At 39.3% G+C, this 22164-nt stretch overlaps 1 protein-coding gene across 2 annotated transcripts in view; it reads left to right on the forward strand.

Moving 5' to 3' along the window:
- cyfip1 (cytoplasmic FMR1 interacting protein 1) overlaps nt 1-20437 on the forward strand; it is a 151034-nt gene extending 130597 nt beyond the window's left edge. For both annotated transcript variants that reach the window (XM_028800025.2, XM_028800024.2), the window contains exons 24-31: nt 3428-3571; nt 4339-4429; nt 7079-7209; nt 10777-10849; nt 10982-11076; nt 12799-13037; nt 14895-15042; nt 19873-20437. In XM_028800025.2, the coding sequence (XP_028655858.1) occupies nt 3428-3571; nt 4339-4429; nt 7079-7209; nt 10777-10849; nt 10982-11076; nt 12799-13037; nt 14895-15042; nt 19873-20037 (1086 nt within the window). In that variant the 3' untranslated portion in view covers nt 20038-20437. The remainder of the gene's footprint in view (nt 1-3427; nt 3572-4338; nt 4430-7078; nt 7210-10776; nt 10850-10981; nt 11077-12798; nt 13038-14894; nt 15043-19872) is intronic.
- The last annotated feature ends 1727 nt before the right edge of the window (nt 20438-22164 follow it).

A 22164-nucleotide genomic window follows, 5' to 3' on the forward strand; every position in this document is an offset into this window, starting at 1 on the left:
ATGTTAACTTTTCCCAAGAACAAATTTGAAATGTAAGTAAATGTAAAGCAGACATCTTTCTTGATAAAAACAGAAGGGTAGAATACCAAAAAAAAATTAAAATATGGGAATATTTTGTTTTTTGTAAACTTTACTGTTTTACAGGGATCAATTTAAGCACTTTTGAAATGTATATTAAAGAATTACCAAATCTTTGACAGCAAAAACTTTATCATATTGTGTTTGTATGTTTTACTTCATTCTATTAATATTTATATTGTAATAAATTTGTTACGCTGACCTTGATCTTGTGTCGCGGTATTAGTTCATTTAAAATAGTCTGACCTATACCAATTAATGATAGGCATTATAAAATCATTATCATTTGAAAAACAAATTCCTATTTTCATTAAAAAAAAATTCTCCGAATTTGTACCAAAAACAATGATATATAAAATACTCAGTATCAGAATTGATTTAAAAAATAGTAGTATTGCCCCCTAGTTTGAAGGGGGGACAACGGAGCCTTTCCCCTCAGCACTGGAAAGGCTAGTTCACATAACCAGCACCTCTTTCATTTGTGGGATAAAAACCAGGGTATACAAAAGAAGAATTAAAACATAAACTATGTGGATGAAAATCAACATTTTATCCTACAGGTTCATCTCAGCTTTTGTAATAAATGCTTCAAGCTGCCAGGTACATCAATTACTATTTTAATTTCTTTTTCCCTCTTTGGAATGTAATGCATTTTTTCCACAGCTGGAAAATTTACTTCCAGTATGTAAATTTCCCGACATACAAATGGTATACAGTGATCCCTCGCTATATCGCACTTCGCCTTTCGCGGCTTCACTATGTAAGCATATTTAAATATATATCGCGGATTTTTTGCTTGTTCACTAATTTCTGCGGACAATGGGTCTTTTAATTTCTGGTACATGCTTCCTCAGTTGGTTTGCCCAGTTGATTTCATACAAGGGACGCTATTGGCAGATGGCTGAGAAGCTACCCAACTTACTTTTCTCTCTCTCTTGCGCTAACTTTCTCTGATCCTGACGTAGGGGGATTGAGCAGGGGGGCTGTTCGCACACCTAGACGATAAGGACGCTTGTCTAAAAATGCTGAAAGATTATCTTCACGTTGCTACCTTCTGTGCAGCTGCTTCCTGAAACGACATGCTGCACGGTGCTTCGCATACTTAAAAGCTCGAAGGGCACGTGTTGATTTTTGATTGTTTGTTTTTCTTTCTTTCTCTCTCTTTCTCTGCTCCTGACAGAGGGGGTGTGAGCTGCCGCCTTCAACAGCTTTGTACCGGCGGTGCTTTGCATACTTAAAAGCCAAATAGCCCTATTGATTTGTTTGCTTTCCTCTGTCTTTATGACAGTCTGTTCTCCTGACATGCACTCCTTTGAAGAGGAAGATATGTTTGCATTCTTTTAATTGTGAGACAGAACTGTCATCTCTGTCTTGTCATGGAGCACAGTTTAAACTTTTGAAAAAGAGACAAATGTTTGTTTGCAGTGTTTGAATAACGTTCCTGTCTTTCTACAACCTCCTGTGTTTCTGCGCAAATCTATGACCTAAGCATGACAATATAAAAATAACCATATAAATATATGGTTTCTACTTCGCGGATTTTCTTATTTCGTGGGTGGCTCTGGAACGCAACCCCCGTGATGGAGGAGGGATTACTGTACTAAATATTATGTTGTATCCACACTGCAAACGCAGGTATGAGAGCTTTCTCTCTGGGGTTGTGGTGCCTGCCTGTTGGAGAAATCCATTGCAAGAACATTATAAGTTCACAACTGAAATGTCAAGAATTAAAATGAACTTCTCCCTTTTTGGTCAATATGCTCTCTATATACTCTTTTCTGTTGCCTAGCAACAGTATAATAGAGTGACCTGCTTCCCAATCTTAGCTTTGTTTCATTTCCTTTTCATTCTGAGTTGTACTTTGGTATTTAACCAGATTACTGGTATGTTTCACAGGGTGATGAAGGTGTAGTTTTCAGAAACCTTAGCCTTGTGCCTCGAAATGCTAAAGGCAGTTTACAATTTGTCCTTGATGCATTTGGCTTTACTTTGAAATTACTTGGGCCTTACTTTTAAATTGTAACACTGCTTGTAAATTTCATTTTTTTGCATGGTATCTTTCATGAATCATATGTTTGGGGTCCAGGTATCTCTGACCTAATTGGAAATCTAATGATTAGAATATTTGCATTTGAAAAAAGTGTTAATTAAGGATAAATGTTACATTTCACTATGATCATGTCAGAGTGCATTTTATTTATAGGCTGTCCAGCTAATTCTACCAACTGCTTGAGAATTTCCTGGCCTATGGTATTTTCAAAATGTTTGCAGCTGTTCTTTAAACAGACAAGTCTGCAGGAATGGTACCAACACCAGAGTGCTGTAAGGAATGTGGAAGTCAGTTTTTGTTGGAACTGACTAAAATGTATTTGACTGAAATGAGAGTCACGTTACCTGTGAACTGTCACATACTGTAACATTTCTGTTTACGTATGCAACATGAAATATAGTTGTGTGTCCATCTGTTTGTGTAATTCATTCTTGGTGGCTACTGTATACATTCTGGCTGCTTTTATTTTAGTTATAACAAAACAACAGAACTAGATCACTAAGTGCATTTCGTTTGTTACATTAGTTTTGACCGAGCTATTTTAAAAAATGTAACTGAACTGAATCTGGGGTTTAAGGGGCTCAATGGTTGTTTTTTTTTCCATTTTATTTTATAATTACTCTGTGACGCAAGCACAAGCCATTGATACAGTTGGCCTTCACTTCTCTGTGATCTTTACAAATCTGTTGTGCCTGATGTGTCTCTAATCTTGTGACTTCATTTCTCAACATCATCTAATTAAAATCAATATAAATCTAAAAAAACAAAAAGTGTGTTCTGATATGTGTCTTTATACACCAGTGATGTACTCAGCAGTTAGTTTACTAAATGTAGCTCATCTTTTATTCTACATGATTTGTCAGCCTCCCCAATTTCCCTTTATCATGGCAGCAGGATTGCTATTGGCCAGTTATTTGTTTCAGTGGTTGCCCATTTTCAGCATATCTAGAACACTGTCTTAGAAGTTGTGCTTTCTCATATACTCACATTAGAAAGTCAACACCCGAGCAAAGTTCAAAGCCACTTATGTTTAGTCCAGGTTATCCACACACACACACACACACACTGGTATTCTCCTTGATTTAAACAGCTTTATCTACACGTATATACATCTCATGCTGTAACTGATTGAGCGCTCTGCTACATCTAATAAAGTGGCCACTCACTGTCTCTTAAACTTAACTATTTAATTTTTCATTCTTTAGCACATTCAGTAAAATTTTGCAGTTTCTAAAGGATTTTTCTACAGTAGATCATCCATGCTTTATGATTTATAATTCATCTTTTTTTCTTTGTTAGGCACTGAATTTGGCATATAGTACTATCTGTAGTTTCTATCGGAACTTTGTGGGACCTCCTCACTTTAAAGCTATCTGCAGACTGCTCGGTTATCAGGGGATTGCCGTTGTAATGGAAGAGCTTCTGAAAGTTGTCAAGAGTTTGGTAAGTGGCTGTGATCCAAATGAATTTTTTCAGAGAGATTTCCCTGAGCTGCTGCAATGAGCAATACAAAACCTAAAATTATGTTCATATAAAAACTAAGATGACTTTTTTTTTTTCTGACCTTGGCTGGTTTTGTAATTTAGACCGCCAAATTAGTGAACAGCTGGATCAGCAAACCAACACATTTGTAGGTTGCTAGTTTGCAAGAGCATGTGATTTATTCATCTGCATCTTGTTGTTTTAATTACGCTGTATTAGTTTTGCACTTTTCTCTCGTAGCCACCATTCTCCAAAAAGCATAACACTCTATGACTTGCCATCACTTTTCAGTTCCATATTGAAAAATGTTTTTTGTGACCGGTGGGCTGACTAGAGCAAGATGACAGAAACCCAGTAACCCCGTTTAATGCGTAAACAAAAAAGGGGGTGCACCGTGGCACCAATGAAACGACATCTGACCAAAATCAGCTCAAACAGCTTTCTCTGTTGCATTTCTTTCTGAGACCTTGCATGGGAGCCTCTTCAGTCTCGACTCCTGGTCGTGAAGCAGTTGCCTCCTTCCTGGGCCGTCTGGTTTCATAGTGTTCGCACTAGAAGTAGCAGAGTCAATTCTGGGCCTCACAGCCTGGCTTGGAAGAGAAGATTCTGTTAGCGACAGCGTCCTCCAAGTGGTATCACCTACCCAAGTCAAGCCAGGAAGATGAAACCCAGCTGCATGTGCGTGACAAATTTTACTAAGTTTTGTTTTTTTTGGTCCCACTATACAGCTCCAAGGAACCATCTTACAGTACGTGAAGACTTTGATGGAGGTGATGCCCAAAATCTGTCGTTTACCAAGACATGAATATGGTTCTCCAGGTCATTAATTACAGTTTATTTCTTTTGATACATTGATGTTGGATTATATTTAAGTATATTTCAATCTTCTATGTTGAAAAAAATAAATGCTAAGAAAATGTTTTATTACTAAAAAGAATTTATGGCAAGTGTGAATTATTAATATTGAATTGTTTTTAAATGTTTACATTTCTGTTTACTTATGGTTGGCACTGTGGTAAGTAGCATTCTAGGTTTGAATTCCTTTCCCAGTGAGCCTGAACATGTATGAACACACTCTGTATATTCATGATTTGTTCTCTGGGCACTTTGGGGTTCCTCCCTTATCCCAGATACAGTATGTGGTATTAGACTGATGGACATTTCCAAGCCAGCCTTGTTTGATTGTGGCTGTAGGAGTGGGTGATAGTCCGCTCACTATTCTAGCCCCTCTGTCTCTCCCCCACCCCCTCACATTATTCATCATTCCTGTATGCCAGGGGCTCCCAAACTCAGTCCTGGGGACCCACTGTGGCTGCAGGTTATTGTTCTAACCAGCTTCTGTTTTCAACTGGACTTCTGGGGCAATTAAATGAACTGTTATTTCCCAGATACTGTGTTTTAGGAACAATATAGAAATTAGAAGACTAAGTTTGGTAAAAAAAAAAAAAAAAAAAAAAAATTTAATAAAATGTACTAAGCGGTTATATTGGAATGTTTTTTTTTTCTTTTTAACAATATTCTCATCTTGATTTTCATTCTGCTTTTCCAGATGTTCTAATTGTTTAATTATTCCATTATTTACTAATTAGTGGGTCTGACGCTAAAGTAGTTGCAGCCTTTCATGATTCAGTGTTTGCCTGGGTGTCTGCCCTGCTTGTTTTTATTTGTCCTTATTAAAATAAAATGTAAGGAGCAAACTGCACAGAGAAAGGGCAAAATATCATGAAATTAAAAGAAGACACTTAAGCATAGCAAAAATAGAAATATTTCTAAATGTCTTATTAATGTGAAGATCATGCTGCTGTGCTTTTCTGAAAGTAGAATAAGAGAAGAGAAAAATAAATACCAGCTAATTAATTGAGATCAGTGTTATCAGTTGTTGTCACTGATTATACTCTGGTCTACAAAAAAATATTTTTTGTTTGCTTCTGGGAACTTCAGAGGAGCTCTTTATTAAGTTGTTTACACTAATTTCATATATGAAATCGGCATTAAGCCAGCACGTCAGGTTTTTTAAATACACATCATTGAGGTTTTGACACTTTTGAATATCAATATATCAACACGATATCTGGAGTTTGGACACTGTCCCACCACAATTGTTTTGATGTGTTTATTCTGAAAACAAACCAGAAGACAATACCAGAGACACGTTAAAATATATTTATGTCAGTGTACCTCAATATAAAAGTGAGGTCAGCGTGCCCAAAAATGTTGGAGGCACTCGCTTTTGCGCTTGTACTGCACATCCGTCTCTTGTTGAAAGAACCAACAGTAGTCACCCATCATGCTCGGAGTGAATTTTCCCCCAATATCAGTTTTCCATCCCCTTTATATCTTGATGAAATCTTTCCCCATGCTCATCGCTGACATCGTACAGATTTGGTGGAAAAAGTCAAGATGAGAATGTAAAAAATACGTCTTCAGTGACATTCTAGCTCCCATAAGCTGATACGCTTTCAGCAGGTTCTCCATAAGCTCAGCATAATTCTTTGCTCTGTGACTGTCAAGAAAATTCTGGACAACCCGCTTGAATGAGGGTGCTGATTCAGTGGGCTTCAGTTTCCTTTTGAACTCATCGTCAAGCATCAGTTCACGTATTTCAGGGCCAACACAAGATTTGGAGTCAGCAAGTGAAATTTGTTAAAGTACAGATGAAAGAATTTGGAGCTTCATACATCATGTTTTGAATTCTCTTTTCACAGGATGAATTCAATGTTACTTAGCAAAATTAATTTTTCTGTTTCTCCTTTTTTATTTGGCAATGCAGATACCTTATACTGACCGACATTTAAAAGTGTTTTTTCCTAATACAAAATTGTCATAACTGTGTGGTGAGCTATAAAAGTATACATCACTATTATTTTGTTAAACCTAACCTATCCTAATGTTTATAATAAAGTACACAAGTCTTCTATCCATCCACTTCCTGAACCCCCTCTTCTCCACGTTACAGCAGCCCATAACTTAACTAGGCAACATGGGCATAGGAAAGCAACCAAGCCCAAACTGGAACTCCACACACAATTGTATCCTCATGCTTTCATACTGGGCCAGTTTAGATGTACCAGTTGCGGAGGAGGAGGTTGGGTGCGTGCACTAATAGCACTTTGCTGCACCCACCAGAACACCTGGATTGGGACCTGAGTGCAGAGGTGGGAAGAAACCAAAGTACCTGGAGAAAACTTTCATGAATGCAGATTTTGGGACAGAGGAATCTTGTTTGTACATGAGTTGCCTCTTTTGTGTAAATATCCTGGACAATGATTATAAAGTTGTATTAGTTATTCTGTATAAGATGGTGTTTAAACAGTATGAAATTAATAGTATTAATTTTTAACTTTTTTTTTTTTTTTTGGGAAAATGTATGTATGGTGTATTACTGGAGGGATGAATATCAGAACCAGCAATGTGGTAAAAGACTTTGTTGTATTTATATCAGTTTGTACTTTTTATACCTTTTTTCAGGTATTTTGGAATTTTTCCACCACCAGCTAAAAGATATTGTAGAATATGCTGAGCTGAAGACAGTGTGTTTCCAGAACCTTAGGGAAGTGGGAAATGCCATGCTCTTCTGTCTTCTGATTGAACAGAGCTTGGTATGTATGAGACTATAAGTCACCCATTACTTGATACATTGTCACAAAGCCTTTAATGTCACAGCACAAAGCGAAATGAGCTATTGCATGTCAATAGAGAGACACTCAGTAACAATCAGTGCCAGGGAGGGTCAGTAGTTATCGTTCAATGCACATTATTAACATTATAATAAAAAGAAGATGAAAGTAGAAAGGAGACATTCCTTCAAGGATAATTCTTGATATACAATACAGCCTTCTCCAGGTTTAGGTACAGTATCTCACAAAAGTGAGTACACCCCACACATTTTTGTAAATATTTTATTATATCTTTTCATGGGACAACACTGAAGATATGACACTTTGATACAATGTAAAGTAGTCGGTGTACAGCTTGTATAACAGTGTAAATTTGCTGTCCACTCAAAATAACTCAACACACAGCCATTAATGTCTAAATCGCTGGCAACAAAAGTGAGTACAAAAATGTCAGGGGGGGGGGGGGTCTCGCTTTTGTTAGATACTGTAAATCAGCAGATTTGTAGACATGGCTTCTATTGCCCTATTTCAGAGCTTCATTGTGAAGATACTGGGAGTGTTGGGCCGATTCCTCCTTTTCATTGGGGGTCCCCAAGATTAATTAGCCAGCATCAGCTCATGTCAGTGAAGAAACTCCCAGCAGAGATGCTTCCAAGTTTTCTGAGGAATGATTTAATAAACAGTTTTGTTTTGTATAGGATAGAAATTTTGCTTTCTTTAGTCATTCTAGGCTTTGCCTTCATTTAATTTAAAATTTGTCTGAAGTAGTCGTTTCATTGAAATGCAAGTGAGATGTTCCCGTTTACAGTTTATTGTCCCTGTGGTGAACCAATTCAAATGGCAGGCTCTTAAAAAGGAACATGAATTATTAAAATTACAGAGTTATCAGTACATTTTATTAAGTTATTTCTGTAAAGGCAGTGGATTATTTCATAGGAGGAAATTCAATAAAATTAACTTTTTAAAACTACAGTATACCCCCGACACCCAGTCTATGTGCAGGAAACTCTGACATAACTAAGCTGTGAGTAGTGAAGGGTTATTTCAAAGATTGTTACATTATTATTCATCAAGTGTCATTCTGGAAAAAAGACATTTTTATTCATGTTTCTCTTTTCATACAAGTTTCAAATAACTGTTTATACAATATGCTTTGTGTTTAGTGTTTTTATCCTTTATGTTAACACCAGATGAGATTCAGAAATAATTTGCTAATGCATATTGTGACCTAAATGTAAGAACATGTATTATGTTTTAAATATGAGTTTAACTTGCCATTTTTAATCAAAAGCTGTTCTCATTAAATCGCTATAGTTTATTATTCAGATAGAGAACCCATAGGCGCTGGGATAGGAGGAGCAAAAAAAAACCCAAAAGCCTTGGCCTTCTGTTCATTTTTATTATCATTGCCACAGTCAACATGTGTTGCTTCATCCTAGAGATTTTAGGATTTTTTAATGCTGTGTTGCAGCTTTTAACAGCTAACTATCCAGGAAGGTACAGCATTCAGGACTCTGGTAGCAAAATGAGCAGTTGTGAGTTTGGGGTCAGACTGTGATGATGCTAATTCCATGTCAGATGTGAGCTCATGTTCTGTAGCTTGATAAGCTGGTTGGGAAAGGTTCATGTAGAAGAGAGAGAAATAAACCTAAATCTGGTAGCTAATCTTCACTAGTAATAAGCTGGCGGTGTACAAATGTTAACACTTATCGCACTGCGCTTATTTGAGTTTGCTAAGCTAGAATGAGTACAGAGTTTGGACCTTTGCAGCAATGAGATGAAGAAAAATATGGAGATTCACGGTTTAGTTAGTTGTCATAAAACATTTGATATTGGCCTCATATTGAGTTAAAAGCATTGCCATCACTTTTTTATGCAAAACAAAGTTCCAGATGATGTCTGATGTGCTCGTGCAGAAGAAACAGCCATGTGTCTGTTGCCGGTCAAATGTTTTAAAGTAAGATGTAAGCAGCCTGACTTGGAAAGAACATCTTCCTTCAGTGTCAGTTTAACAAGGACTCTCAGAAGCCACATAGAAGTATCTTAAATTTAAACGGTGCTCCAGGGGCTAAACCACACAGCCCCACTCTTATATGCAAAGGGGTGCTGAGGCAGAAGTTCTTAATCTTTTTGGTCTGCAGAACGACAAAACAGAGTCGGGTCTGTCCAAATACTTAAATCTGAGCAATAAATTTGGAAACTTGAGAATAAAATTACGCCTGCCATGTTTATTTGTTCACAGCCTATGCGTTGCAAATGGTAATTTTAAAATAATAAAAAAAAACATTTGAAAAGATGACGTTAGCATTGAAAGCTGAAAGCATACCTTCTTGTTCCAGCTTGGCTACTTTGCAGGTTTTGAGCGTAGGTTAAACAGTTCTAGTATTGCTTGCCATTATTTAGATTGGCAGTATCCCCACAATTATAATAAGAAAACCTTGTCTTCTACCTCCTTGTCCCTCAACATTTTTTGAAATTTTAATTTAATGTTAATAAATTACCTGCTTCACTTTGGTAAGCAGTCAGAATACACGTGGGCACCAATGGCAATACAAGATGTAAAGCAGCAAGGAGGCCCATGGTCGCTGATGTTATTAAGAATTGTTTGTTTCCATGAAACCTGGCATCCCAGTATCCAAAACCAAAACCCTTCAAGCTGCCATTCGTGCATGAAACTGTGTTAGGAACCTGAAGAATGGACTATGCAAAGAACATCAAGCACTTCCTCGTTCAGACGAAGCCCACTGACAGATGTCTCTTTTGTGATTAAGTAGTGTTTAGAAAGCATTGCTGTACCTAAAGGAAAAGTATCCAGGCAGCTTGGCCCTCAGTAGTGCCACATAAATTCAGTCTGAGTGACTCCGTGTGCGAGCATTTTGTAACACTGGAAATGTATGTTTTTCATAGTGAATGACATAGTATAATGACCTTAAGGCACATTTGTCTCTTTCATTTTTTTTAGAAAGGCTCAACATCTAAAACATAAGTGAAAAAAGTTGTGTTCATTTACCAATATGATCACACATTTGCGTGTTTTGGAGCTGTAGTAGAGCTTTTTTTATGTCAGTTTGTGACAGGTCCACAGTTGGTATAATGCTGTGGCAGCGTCACTGAGCCAATTTATAAACAGACTGTTACGTTTGGTTGATGTCACATTTATTTGTACAATATACGTGTTTTATTAAAATGTGCCATGCTATGTTACAATATTACAGTGTTCATCCCGTAACCCGGTAAGTCTCATTAAGTGGCACACCAGATCATGACATGCTACTCTTTCCAGATATCTGTAACCCGTTACACTCCAAGTCTCCTGTGGTAAACGGCACCTCTGACTCTCAGTGCTAATAAGGAGGCAGGCGTTCTCTCTGGTCAGGCCCTGATGACGTTTTCAGTCTGCCATCCTTCTACACCATTTTAAACGGATTGTCCAGAACAGACCAAAGCAATCTATAAGTGTTGAAGTGTGTAACGTCTCAGTAACTGATTGCTACATACTATTGTTTTTTATAATATTGTTTTGTGATTTGTTTCTATTTTGTTTTTCAGTCTCAAGAAGAGGTATGTGATCTGCTTCATGCAGCCCCATTTCAGAACATTTTGCCAAGAGTTCATGTGAAAGGTGAGAATTTTCTTGTGTCAAACATATCTACACTCTTTAGAAAATAAAATACATTTATGGACTTTATTAGTTTATTCTTTTTACAGAATTGAATTAAAATGTACTTACTGGTCTTTTTTATTCACCATTTAGAGGGGGAACGGCTTGAAGCAAAGATGAAAAGACTGGAAAGCAAATATACTCCTCTTCATCTCGTGCCCTTAATAGAACGTCTCGGAACTCCACAGGTTGTTGTTCTCTACTGAATAGAAATTATTATATTAACAGTTTAATTTTTTATTTAATCTTTGGTTTCTTGAAATGATTATATTAACACTTTAATTTTTTATTTAATCTTTGGTTTGTTGATGTTTTATTTAACTTTTTATTTATTTTTTTATTTTATTTGTGCCATGAGGTAGGAAAAATAATTTTGACCTCTGGTTTTCTCAGAGTGACATAAAAAGAATACATTCTTTTATGGTTTACTTATTGGAACGTTCAGCTCTGGCATTTCATTGTGTCTGCTGTGCCTGGGTGAGGAGCCTTCTGTACCTGACCGATGCTCTTGACGTATATCTGAGGTGGCAATTAGACTCCAGTGAAATGCCTACAATCAAATACAAAGCTGTTATCTTCTGAATTGCATAAAAACAGCAGTGATAAGAGGCCTCTGGCATGTTTAGCTTAGTCTTTTTTTATACCACAATGTCCATATGAATACATACTCAAAACTATTTATTAAAAAAAAAAAAAAAAAGTAAATAATAATCTTAATCTTGGCTGTTGTTAATACAGAATGAAGTGGATTAACTTGCATGAAGGCAAATGAAATTTAAACAAGATACAGATGCAGAGCAAGTTAGAGATAATGAAACTACTAAAATTCAAAAGGCTCAAAAAAAATGATAGTGAAGATCGCATTAGCACAAACAAACAGAAATTATTACTCAGTGAAATAACAGAACAATGAAAAGAGATCAAATATATTGTTCAGATTTAAACTTTAAGTCAGAGACATGTAGATTGTCTAATTTGTGTTGCCATCAGGGAAAAGAAGTGTTTCTTCTCAATGAAGAGGCGTATCCGCGAGAATTAAAAGATTTTTTGTTTGGTGAAAGTGAAATCCACATACGCGAGCGGCAGAGATGTGAAGTGGCTGACGCATAGCGCAGGCCGGGGGTTGGCGAGCGATGCCACCAGGGGGTGAAGCCCCCTAGTCTATTTAAATTTTGAATAAATAATTTAACAGTAAACTATTGAATAAACAAGCAAAGTGGGAGCACTACTCACTCACAGACACAGATAAACGTTCCGTGTTAATTAACTCTGTGGGGGTTCCTAGAATGCTTCTTCTTTTAAGAACATCAGCCTTAACTGCTCGTGACGTTTCGTTGCGGCCGATTGCGACGAGTGAGTTCAGTGGAGATTCATTGGCTCTCTGCTTTCTTCTTGATACATCAGTCTCTGCCCGTGGAGATTTATTTCATTGTTGAGTTCTTTCAAACACTTCTGCCACCTGAAGTTGGAGAGACAGCCCTATCTTTTAGTGTGCCGGAGTGCTTCATTTGGAAAACGACGACGGCTACAAATTACATTTGTCATATTAGGCTTTCTTGTCCCTGTAACATTTTGAAAACCAAAAATGATCCTAAATACACCTCATAAGCATGGCCGGAGCATTATTTTGCTGTATAATGCTGCTGCTGTCAGTGCTTTGACTTTTACAAAAAGCTGGACAGAGCTGAGCAGTGTCTCTGCAATGTACTCGCAGATCTTTAGCTCTCCCTAATTTGTCTGTTTGTTTTTTTTTCCTGACACTTCTATGATTTTTACTTTTTGTCAATAATGTAGTTAAAAGATTCAAAATATTATTACTGTATGGTAAACTAAGAATAAACCAGATTATTCGATATTTCCTTAGAAATCAAGCATTCAACTTAAATGTTCACCTTTGTTTCCTTTACTAGCAAATCGCAATTGCAAGAGAAGGGGACCTGCTGACTAAAGAGAGGCTGTGCTGCGGGCTGTCGATGTTTGAAGTGATTCTGGCTCGAGTTCGAAGTTTCCTCGATGATCACATCTGGAAAGGCCCGCTGCCCAGTAACGGGGTCATGCATGTGGACGAGTGTGTCGAGTTTCACAGGCTGTGGAGTGCTATGCAGTTTGTGTACTGCATTCCTGTTGGAGCTCACGAATTCACAGTGGAGTAAGTATGGCCCGATCATCACACTTCCTTTTGAAATGTATTTTGGTCACGTTGACATTTATTCTAAGCTTTTACTTTGAAAACCTTGTATGAGTGATTAATAATTCAAGTGGATGTACACTGGGTTAGTCTCAAAATGGAGTATTAGAAGTTCCTGCGTACGGGTATCACAAGTTTTCCAAAAAGTCCAATTAATTATATTTTGAAATAGTGTCCATACCTGTACAGTAATATCCAAATTATAGATAGATGGTGGTCCAAATTAATTCAACTCCTCTTTCAGTAAAGACTTTAGCAGTAAAGCCATCCCAGACTTCATTGTCTTCCTGCGTTTGGAGGCATTAGAAAGTTTTGATTTCCTGGAAGCTTCTCCTCTACTTGGAGATTATACTTTGAATGACTGTTGTACAATACGAATTCTTCCAAAAACACCTTTGTATTCTGAAAATGGGATGAAAGCGTTTCAGTGACGTTCTTATTAGCAAGGGCTGAATTTCCATGACAGTGGCAAAGAAGGCACCGAGTGCAGATCACATGCTGTTGTACTTGCTGCTTGTCTCGTCTTCTAGTTTTCATTTTGGCAGAGAGGATAATTCAAATGATAATTTGTTTGACTGAAAATTCAAAGTAATAGCCAAGACACGCAAGATTCTGAAATAAAACGTGCTGTCTTTTGCGAAAGTGCCATTCAAAAAGTCGCATTGTGAAATAAAAACGGTCTTTAAAAATAAGACCAGTAATTATAATAAAATGAGGACATTGCATTTCATAATAATACAAATGACTTTTCATAGTAATTAGATAACTTTTATTTATTTGCTTACATTAGTTGACTCTTTTATATACAGTATATCACTGTACAGGCTTAACCCAGACCAAAGTCATAGGGGGTGCAAGGCAGGAACAAGCCCTGGACAGGGTGCCAGTTCATCGCAAGGCGCTATACTCTGTTTTACTCCTCAACGTGGTGAACATACCCTTCTCTCAGAAGACATGTTGGACACGTCACATGGGGGGATCCCATCATTGTTGGCAAAGTCACAGTGGTGGTCTGAGGACTCCATGATGGTCAGGCTGCTGGGGTTCATGAGATCTGATCAAAGATGCTGAAAGACTGTTTGGATAGCATAGTAATGTGTCATAGAATTGGGGGTAAAGCCACCTGAGACTGGCAGAATGGTGTGGTCATCCCATATTTAAGGAGGAGGATGAGAGTTGTGGAAGGTGCTGGACTATGGGGTAGTATGGCCAGTCTTGTGTGCTCTTCATTCCCTACATGAAGCCCGGGTTGTTACTGCTCCTGTTTGTGTTTTTCATGGACAGGATATCGAGGTACACTTAGGATGTGAGGGTGTCCAGTAGGGGAGCTAAGAGTAGCATTATTGCTCTTTGTCTTATCTAAATGTGACCCTTGGTGTGAACTGTTAGGTGTGAAGTGGCAGGGATAAGGGCAGCACCTCCAAGCCTGAGGTAGTGGTTCTGCCTTTTGGAAAAGAGTGGATTGCTGTCACCAGGTGAGAGGCAGACAGCTACCCTTAATATAGGAGCTCATGTATCTCAGTGACGGAAGAAGGAAACTTGAGATCAACAAGTGGATGGGAGCAGCAGCAGCGTTCTGTGAGCACTGTACCAGTTTGTGGTGGCAAAGTGGAAGCTGAGTCTAAAGAGAAAACTCTCGGTTTACTGGTCAATAAACACGCCTGTTGGCATTGGCTGTGGACTTTATTCATGATAGGTGGTGTGTTACAACAGCAAGTTTCGATGAAGATATGCATAATAAACACACTGAGGATCTGTGTTACAAACGTACTGACTTTTGGTTTTTTTTTTGGTAAAATCTTGTGGTCTTTTCTCCAGACAGTGCTTTGGTGATGGGCTCCACTGGGCTGGCTGTATGATCATCACCCTCCTGGGTCAGCACAGGCGCTTTGATGTCCTGGATTTTTGCTACCATCTCCTAAAAGTGCAGAAGCATGATGGGAAGGATGAGGTCATTAAGAGTGTGGTAAGACCCTGTACTTTCTTTTGTACATTTTCCAGAGGGAGAAAATTTAAGTAATTGGAAAAATTTTAGAAAACTCTTAGCCACTGCCACGTCCTTTTGTTTTTATTCTGGGCTCTAGTTCTGGAGCATAAAAGTGAGCTATGAGGTTTGATCTGCTACACCCGCAAGGTCCCGTGCTGAAGATGAGTAACAATGGGGTCTTTAAAATGGATGACCAGACCTTTCCTGAAAAGAGTTTTGCACCTTTTTCTTCATTAATCATTTCCTAGATCCGAAAATTATTATTTTTTGTTTCTTAATGTGTGCAAGTAAGCATTTACTGATCATCATCTCAAAGCAAAGAAAAAAAAAAGTATTATGAAACAATGTTGGAAATAACTCCACAATAATCTCACCATATTGCTCAAGAGTACCACAGAGGTACAGGGAATCATTTCTCCTTATTGCTTTCCTTAAATATAGATATATATATATATATATATAATATAAATAAAAATGTGACGTCCTGCTTATTTTCCACACAAAGACGCACCAGAATGCCCCATTGTGCACATAACTGTATTTTCCCCACAGAAGACACTCGCTACCTAGGAAGCTTACCCCATGCCATCTTCCCTTTCCCATTTCTTGATTCCTGCACAGGTCTCCCCCAGCAGCTCCCATTGGAGGTCCTGCTTTGAGTTTTTTCCTGTCTGCAGTGCATTCTTAGGGCTGCTTAGTCAGCAAAGTGTGCAACAAACTACCAGAACACCTCCAACACACAGCTGACAGGAAGTGAGTCAGATTTGTACCGAATTAGAGATTTTATTAAAATCCTCCGATGTGTGTTTGTTAATGTGTGTGAAAGCTTCCAGGCTGGAACTAAATGTTGTTCTTTGTATGTCAATGGCTCAGGTTTCACTAGAAGTGCGTTGCCATTTGTTTTCCAAATTTGCTTGCAAAGCAAAACACGCAAAGTCAGTTTTGTGCAAGTCGTTTCTCTCTTTACTGATGAGTGAAATGTGGTTGTTCACATATTTTTCCATGAATCAAAGATGACTGGCTGTACAGTTGAGTGGTCTTTGCAGTCACCTCCACTGTATCACTTCCTTTGACATATATATAGATATTATTTTTCTCTTCTGAATTCATAGTAACTCTTACTGAAGCAGCAATGATTCAACAGATACAGATACACAAAGACCAAATTAACAGAATGAAAATCAAAATACATGAGTGTCCGCTTCTGCTGTCTCTAGCACAAGCTACGTAACGTCTGTAGTGTGTACTGCAGCACCAGAATGTCCAAACTTGTCGGTCCTGTCTCGTTCAGAATGTTGCCGATGACTGAATATTGCTGCTTGCACCAGTCTTATTGCCACGTGTGCAGGGCCCAGTGAAACTCACTTGCCATACATCGGCCCTGCCAGGTGCCGTGACAAACAGCCACTCTGGCTGTTCAGTAAGTACAACACTCTCCTGAGGAAGATGGGACAAGTTCAATCAATTAGATTTTCATTCAGTCACAGATGAGTACGTGGCTTCTGCGTTGTAGATGAGCAGTTACATTTTTTTTTCTATTGGCATTTTATAATTTCTTCTTCCTCCCCCTTCCCCTTATTATTCAAAAATATACATAATATCGTTTACTTTAGCAGTTTGTTTTAGTACGCTAAATGGGCCATCTGTTCTTATTTTTTCACTGGTCAGATAGACCCTAAAGAAGGAAAGTTCAGCTCTCTTGTGTCAAATAGACGCACTCCTAAAGCAACTGGAAATTGTCCTCGGTCAGCTTACTGCACCCTGTCTCATGACAGACGCCTGTATGAATATTGTCAGCTTATTAACCCTTAGTAGCTTGCAAGCAGTAAATTTTTCTTTCACACTGTTGTTTTCTAATTTCTGTCTGGATGTGCACATCTGAGCAGACCTTGCTCTGTAGCTCGGGTGGATTCAGTAGTCCGATTCTCACTTGGCAGGGACAAAGCACATTTGTCATGTGCCAGTGCCAGTCTGCTGTCTCGCCTGTGGGCTCAGCTAAGAGCCAGATGGCATTATTAAGTAGCAGGCCCCACACATTGCAGTGTCACAAGGGCCACAGCATGTTACACACAGTCTTTTGGCAGAAGACCCAGGTCTGGCTTTGGAAGGATTATGGGAGTGATAGGTCTGCAGAGAGGTCACGTGAAGCATGAAGGACTTGTGCTGATGTGTTGCCTAAAATACACTTAGCTTTTAATTTAGAATGCATCGGCTGGCACATCTGTTCAAACGCAGCACTGCGTTTAGATGATCAGCAAGCCAGCCCATAATCTGGAACTACCAGGCAGCTTCTTCACCAGCAGACGGTGACTAGTCTGATTTTGAGCAGAATTGTTTTAGTGTGCAGCGGGGACTTGACCCTCTCATACAGTAAATGGGATCTCCATGACACCATCAGGGTCATGCCCCCAAGACCCCACCTATAGTCACTTGTTGTCTTTAAGTCTTTGGAAACATTTGAAACTTTGAAACACGAGGATGTCAACTGTGAGCACCCCCTCCTGGTCACGTACAGACGTACAGCATAAGGAGCCCCCCGGCAGAGAGAGGCTGCTCCACTAGTCCTTCCCTATGGCTGCATTTTCACTTTGATTGTGTTGCACTCCTTCTCATTCTCAGTCAGTCAGTCAGTATTAGGCGCACTGCAGCAGATCCTGGGTGGGACACCGACCACCTCACGGCACACTGGGCCATTTGGCCAACAGACCTTCAGACTGAGAGGAACATGCAAGCTTCACAGATCTGACCCCAGGCCTCTGAAACCGATTATGCAGGGTCTCCACCAAAGTGATGGTGGGGGAGCCGCTGCCTGCATCTTAATTTGGAAAAAATTAACAGCAACAAAGGGAAACACTAAAGCGAGAGCAGGCTTTCTGTCAATTGTCTAAAGGAAACAATAAAAAAATGTAAAGGAGTTGACATGTACGCCATTATCATTTGAACATCACATCTGGGGCTGACTTCTAATCAACACTGAGGGGGGTTTAAGGGGCTACCAATAGAAGAAATACAAATCATGGCTCCGATAATTAGCATTTATGCAACAGGCACAGCCCAATATGATGACTTTTTTGTTCTTGTGAATAGTCGGGTGTTGACTATATAAAAACGTATGTCATTTCACCAAACTGAACTCAATACACACGCAGTAGTTATGGCAATAAACTATTTAAAGTTTATATTCTGCCTGCTGTCCGCTCACATTGGCCTGGAAGTTTGTGGACTGTGTTGCTTTGTGCCCTGGGATAGATATATTTTATTATTAATTTTATATACTTTACTATCCATCTCATCACAGCCCTGAAAACAGAATTATTGTGATGCCCTTTTATGTAACTACCATATATACTCGTAGATAAGTTCTCCCACAGATAAGTTGGGACTTGATTTTACAGTATAATTTCTGGTATGTTATAATGTCGCTCGTTTAAGTCGAATGCGGAAAACTCATCAAACTATTGTTCCGAAGTGACGTTTGCACTGATTTGTGTGTTTTGTATCCCACACCCTCATTACGTTTATTTTAAGAGCATCCCTTATCTACGATGGGAGTGTTCGATCAGAAGAAAATATGAAGCTGGTTTGAAATTAAACATCGTTGAAGTGGTGAAAGAAATTAGTAACTGCGCTGCTGCAACAAAATTCGATGTGTCTGAGAAACTGATGTGAGATTGGAGGAGGCAAGAAGATGTAAAAAAAAATTGTCATATTTTTGAATTATAAGTCGGCGTCTAATTTTGATTGATTTTTCGGGTTTAAAGACCTGATTTATACACAAGTATATACGGTACTCCATAATGTGTGTTTTGTCACATTTTCAGTCTGATGTTATTTGGTAAAACGCACAACTACTGAACTATCTGAATATTCCTAGCAGCAATAAACACACACTCAAATGAAGTCCGTTTCATTTTCACTGGAGCACAGGGTTTGTGGCTGTGGACAGATGAGCACATCTGAGTGCACATTAAACCTGCACTGGTGAAGCAGCCTACCAGGTGTTTCAAAGGGCTTACTGCTGGACGTGGACACTGTAGTTTAATAGGAGAAGCGGACTGTGGGGAGTGACCACCAGTCAGACCCTCTCAGCCCACGGTGACTGGGAGTCATGGATTACCACTGCTGTCGGTTTCCGTCACTTCAGTCCAGTTGCCGATGGGCGCCCTGAGGTCTCTTGCCATCACCAGCATTTCCTTGCCTGCTGCTCATCCTTCACCCGTAAGAAGGCTGAACTTTTGGGTCCATTAGTAGCCATGCGGCACAAAGGCTTCAGCCCTTTTGAGTTAAAGGAGTACTCCTCCATCCACACATGACATTGTTGTAAATGTTACTCAGCCTTTGTAGTTTGTAGTGGTGGCCATGAAGATATTTTAGTGGACCCGCACTGGGCAACAGCAACTGATGTTGAAAATCATGGGAACAAGAAAAAGAAGATGTCCATGTAACTCGGCTCGCATAATCCACAAATCTATTTTCCATTTATATACTGAAAATGTTTGCCAAAAATGTAATAACTGGTACTGGCTGCATACCCACAAAGCATAGGACTATGTTGTGACTCCACTTGACCAGCGTGCCGCATGGCTTTCTTTCCTTTCATATTTTCGTATTTTTTTTGTATTTACAGACACGGTTTACTTGTAGAGGATTTATGACTTCATGCTGTTGGTTTTAGTGCATTCTAGTAACTTGTTATACGTACGGTGGGTCGTCATGTGTACTACAAATAAAAAGGTGTGAGGACTGGAATAAGGTGTGTGTGTTCTCTGCCTTTCTATAACGATCATTTCATCTCTGTGTCCTCCACAGCCTTTAAAGAAAATGGTAGACAGAATCCGCAAGTTTCAAGTGCTGAATGATGAGATCTTTGCTATTCTTGGCAAATACCTGAAGTCGGGCGATGGAGAGAACATGCCAGTGGAACACGTGCGCTGCTTCCAGCCGCCAATCCACCAGTCCCTGGCCAGCAATTAGGCCACAGGCCAGGCCTGCATCAAGCGTTCCTCACGTAATTTTTTCCTTATTTTCTCCAACGTGGGCCATAAGTTGTTGGTTTTCTATGATACTAGCATACTTAAACTGTTTTTTTTAATATACAAGTTTTCTATTTTGTATTTTATTTACAAAAATAAGGGATATGAAATTACTTCTGGGTTGACTAAGGGGGCCTAATGAATTGCAAATTGGACAGTTGAATTTAAATGAATGTGTGCATGCGCAGAGGTCTGGATAAATCCAGAGCATTTCAAGTATAAAAGTAATACAATTTATTAAATACTTTTCCATGTTAACTTTTGCTATATGCATCTTTTCTATTTGGCCAGTTGAAACCTTTTTTTTTTTTGGCTTTTAATAAAAAAATAAATCTCCTTTATGGGTGTCTAGTGTTTTTCTCACAGTTAACAGCAAATGTGCATGAAGATAAATGGTGATAAATGTTGCCAGTTCCTTAGCCAGGTTAGGTCTTCATGTTGGTTTAGTGACACCTGAAAGGCTGAAAACAAGGAGAACAACAAAAGGAAAAGCAGATGTCCACCTTCATGGACCTCATGCAACATCTGAGAACGCTGACACGCATGCAGGAGACTGCTGGGCGAGGAAGACATGGGGTTGGGGCCCAGGATAAACACATGGCACAGCTTTCATCAGAACCTTTGGCCTGCCTTTTGGTGCCGTGTGTCCTCCAGGTGAGTTTATTCCACACCACTTCACACCACATTAGCCATCCCAGGGCATGGTGTGCACACGAGGCAGAGTGCGGACAACTGTGCTGTGACCCTAAGGCAGGGACCACCAGATGGGCATGCGAGTGAGAATTCCACTGAGCGGTCCATATGACAAGACCATGACAAGTAACTATGCCACCCCGTGGGCCACCACTGACATAAACACCAAGGTGTACACATGCAGCGCAGCAGCACATGCCTACTACCAGACATGCACACCTCAGCCATCTCCACCATGACTGTGCTAGAAGTGTCACCAAACATAGGAACCCCACATGGTGTAACTGATGCAAAACTCAACCTAACCTCGAAGTCTCACTTGTTCATTTCCATCAATTAATTTGCTTAATGTCCTTGTACCGTTGATCTCAAAATCAAGTAAGGACAGAACCACTTCCACATCTCTTAACAACCTGAGAGCCTCACACCACATGTAGTTCCTTATGTTTTAAACTTCACACTTGTGTTCTTCTAAACATTGTAGAACATTAACCAAACAATGGATCATATGGAGCAGTTCTGTATTCAAATGGCACTGTCACTCACAGCCAGGCCTACTGGTGGTCTGCTCCCACACCACCACCAATACAATACTTGAAGGTCTCCTCAATGCATGTCAGCTATCTGCTCTCTGATGATTTGCTTTTGCTTACATGTTAGTCCACTAATTAAAAGCTAGAAGATTTCATGACAGACTAGTAGTTTGAGCAGCCCCCTTCAACAAAGGTTCTGTGACCATCTCCATGACTTCAGTCCTTTACAGAATTGTCCTGAAGGTGGCAGAACAGAAGTGGATGATGCTTATGGTGGGTTCAGCCACATTCTTCATCTCTTATCTAATCCACCATTACTGTTGTTGTTCTTCAGTTGTTACGTCTGCTTGGGCCTCAGTTCTTCCTGTGCCCACAGGCTCAGTTGTCAGCCATTACTCTTTCCTCATTGAGGTGCCTGTATGACTTTTATCGTTACTGTAGCAGTAGCCATAATCCATTTCTGACACGCTGTTGACCAAGAATGTTACAAGTAATTAAACATCTCAAATACGGGTCATCTTCTAGGAGTGCCCGTGCCACTTGTTGTTGTGATTCATTACACCTACTGAATTAACCAGAGACGCCAACAGCTTGTGTGACGTGGGCCTCTTCTGTGTGCCAGAGTCAGATGTGTAAAGTTTCTGTATGTGCGTTTCAAGCCTCCTTTTTTTTTTTTTTTTTTTACTTCTTGATGTTTTTGCAGCTTTCAGTCAGAGAGGTCCATAATTACGACTTGTCCACTAGTGCCAGGCATTTTTACTATTTAACATCCTGTGCTGACATTCTACTCAGTATTTGCACTTTGACTAATGGACACTGACCAACTTTTCCCTTTGTGCCTT

Source organism: Erpetoichthys calabaricus, chromosome 4 (assembly GCF_900747795.2).
Source record: "Erpetoichthys calabaricus chromosome 4, fErpCal1.3, whole genome shotgun sequence".
Classification (NCBI taxonomy): Eukaryota; Metazoa; Chordata; class Cladistia; order Polypteriformes; family Polypteridae; genus Erpetoichthys; species Erpetoichthys calabaricus.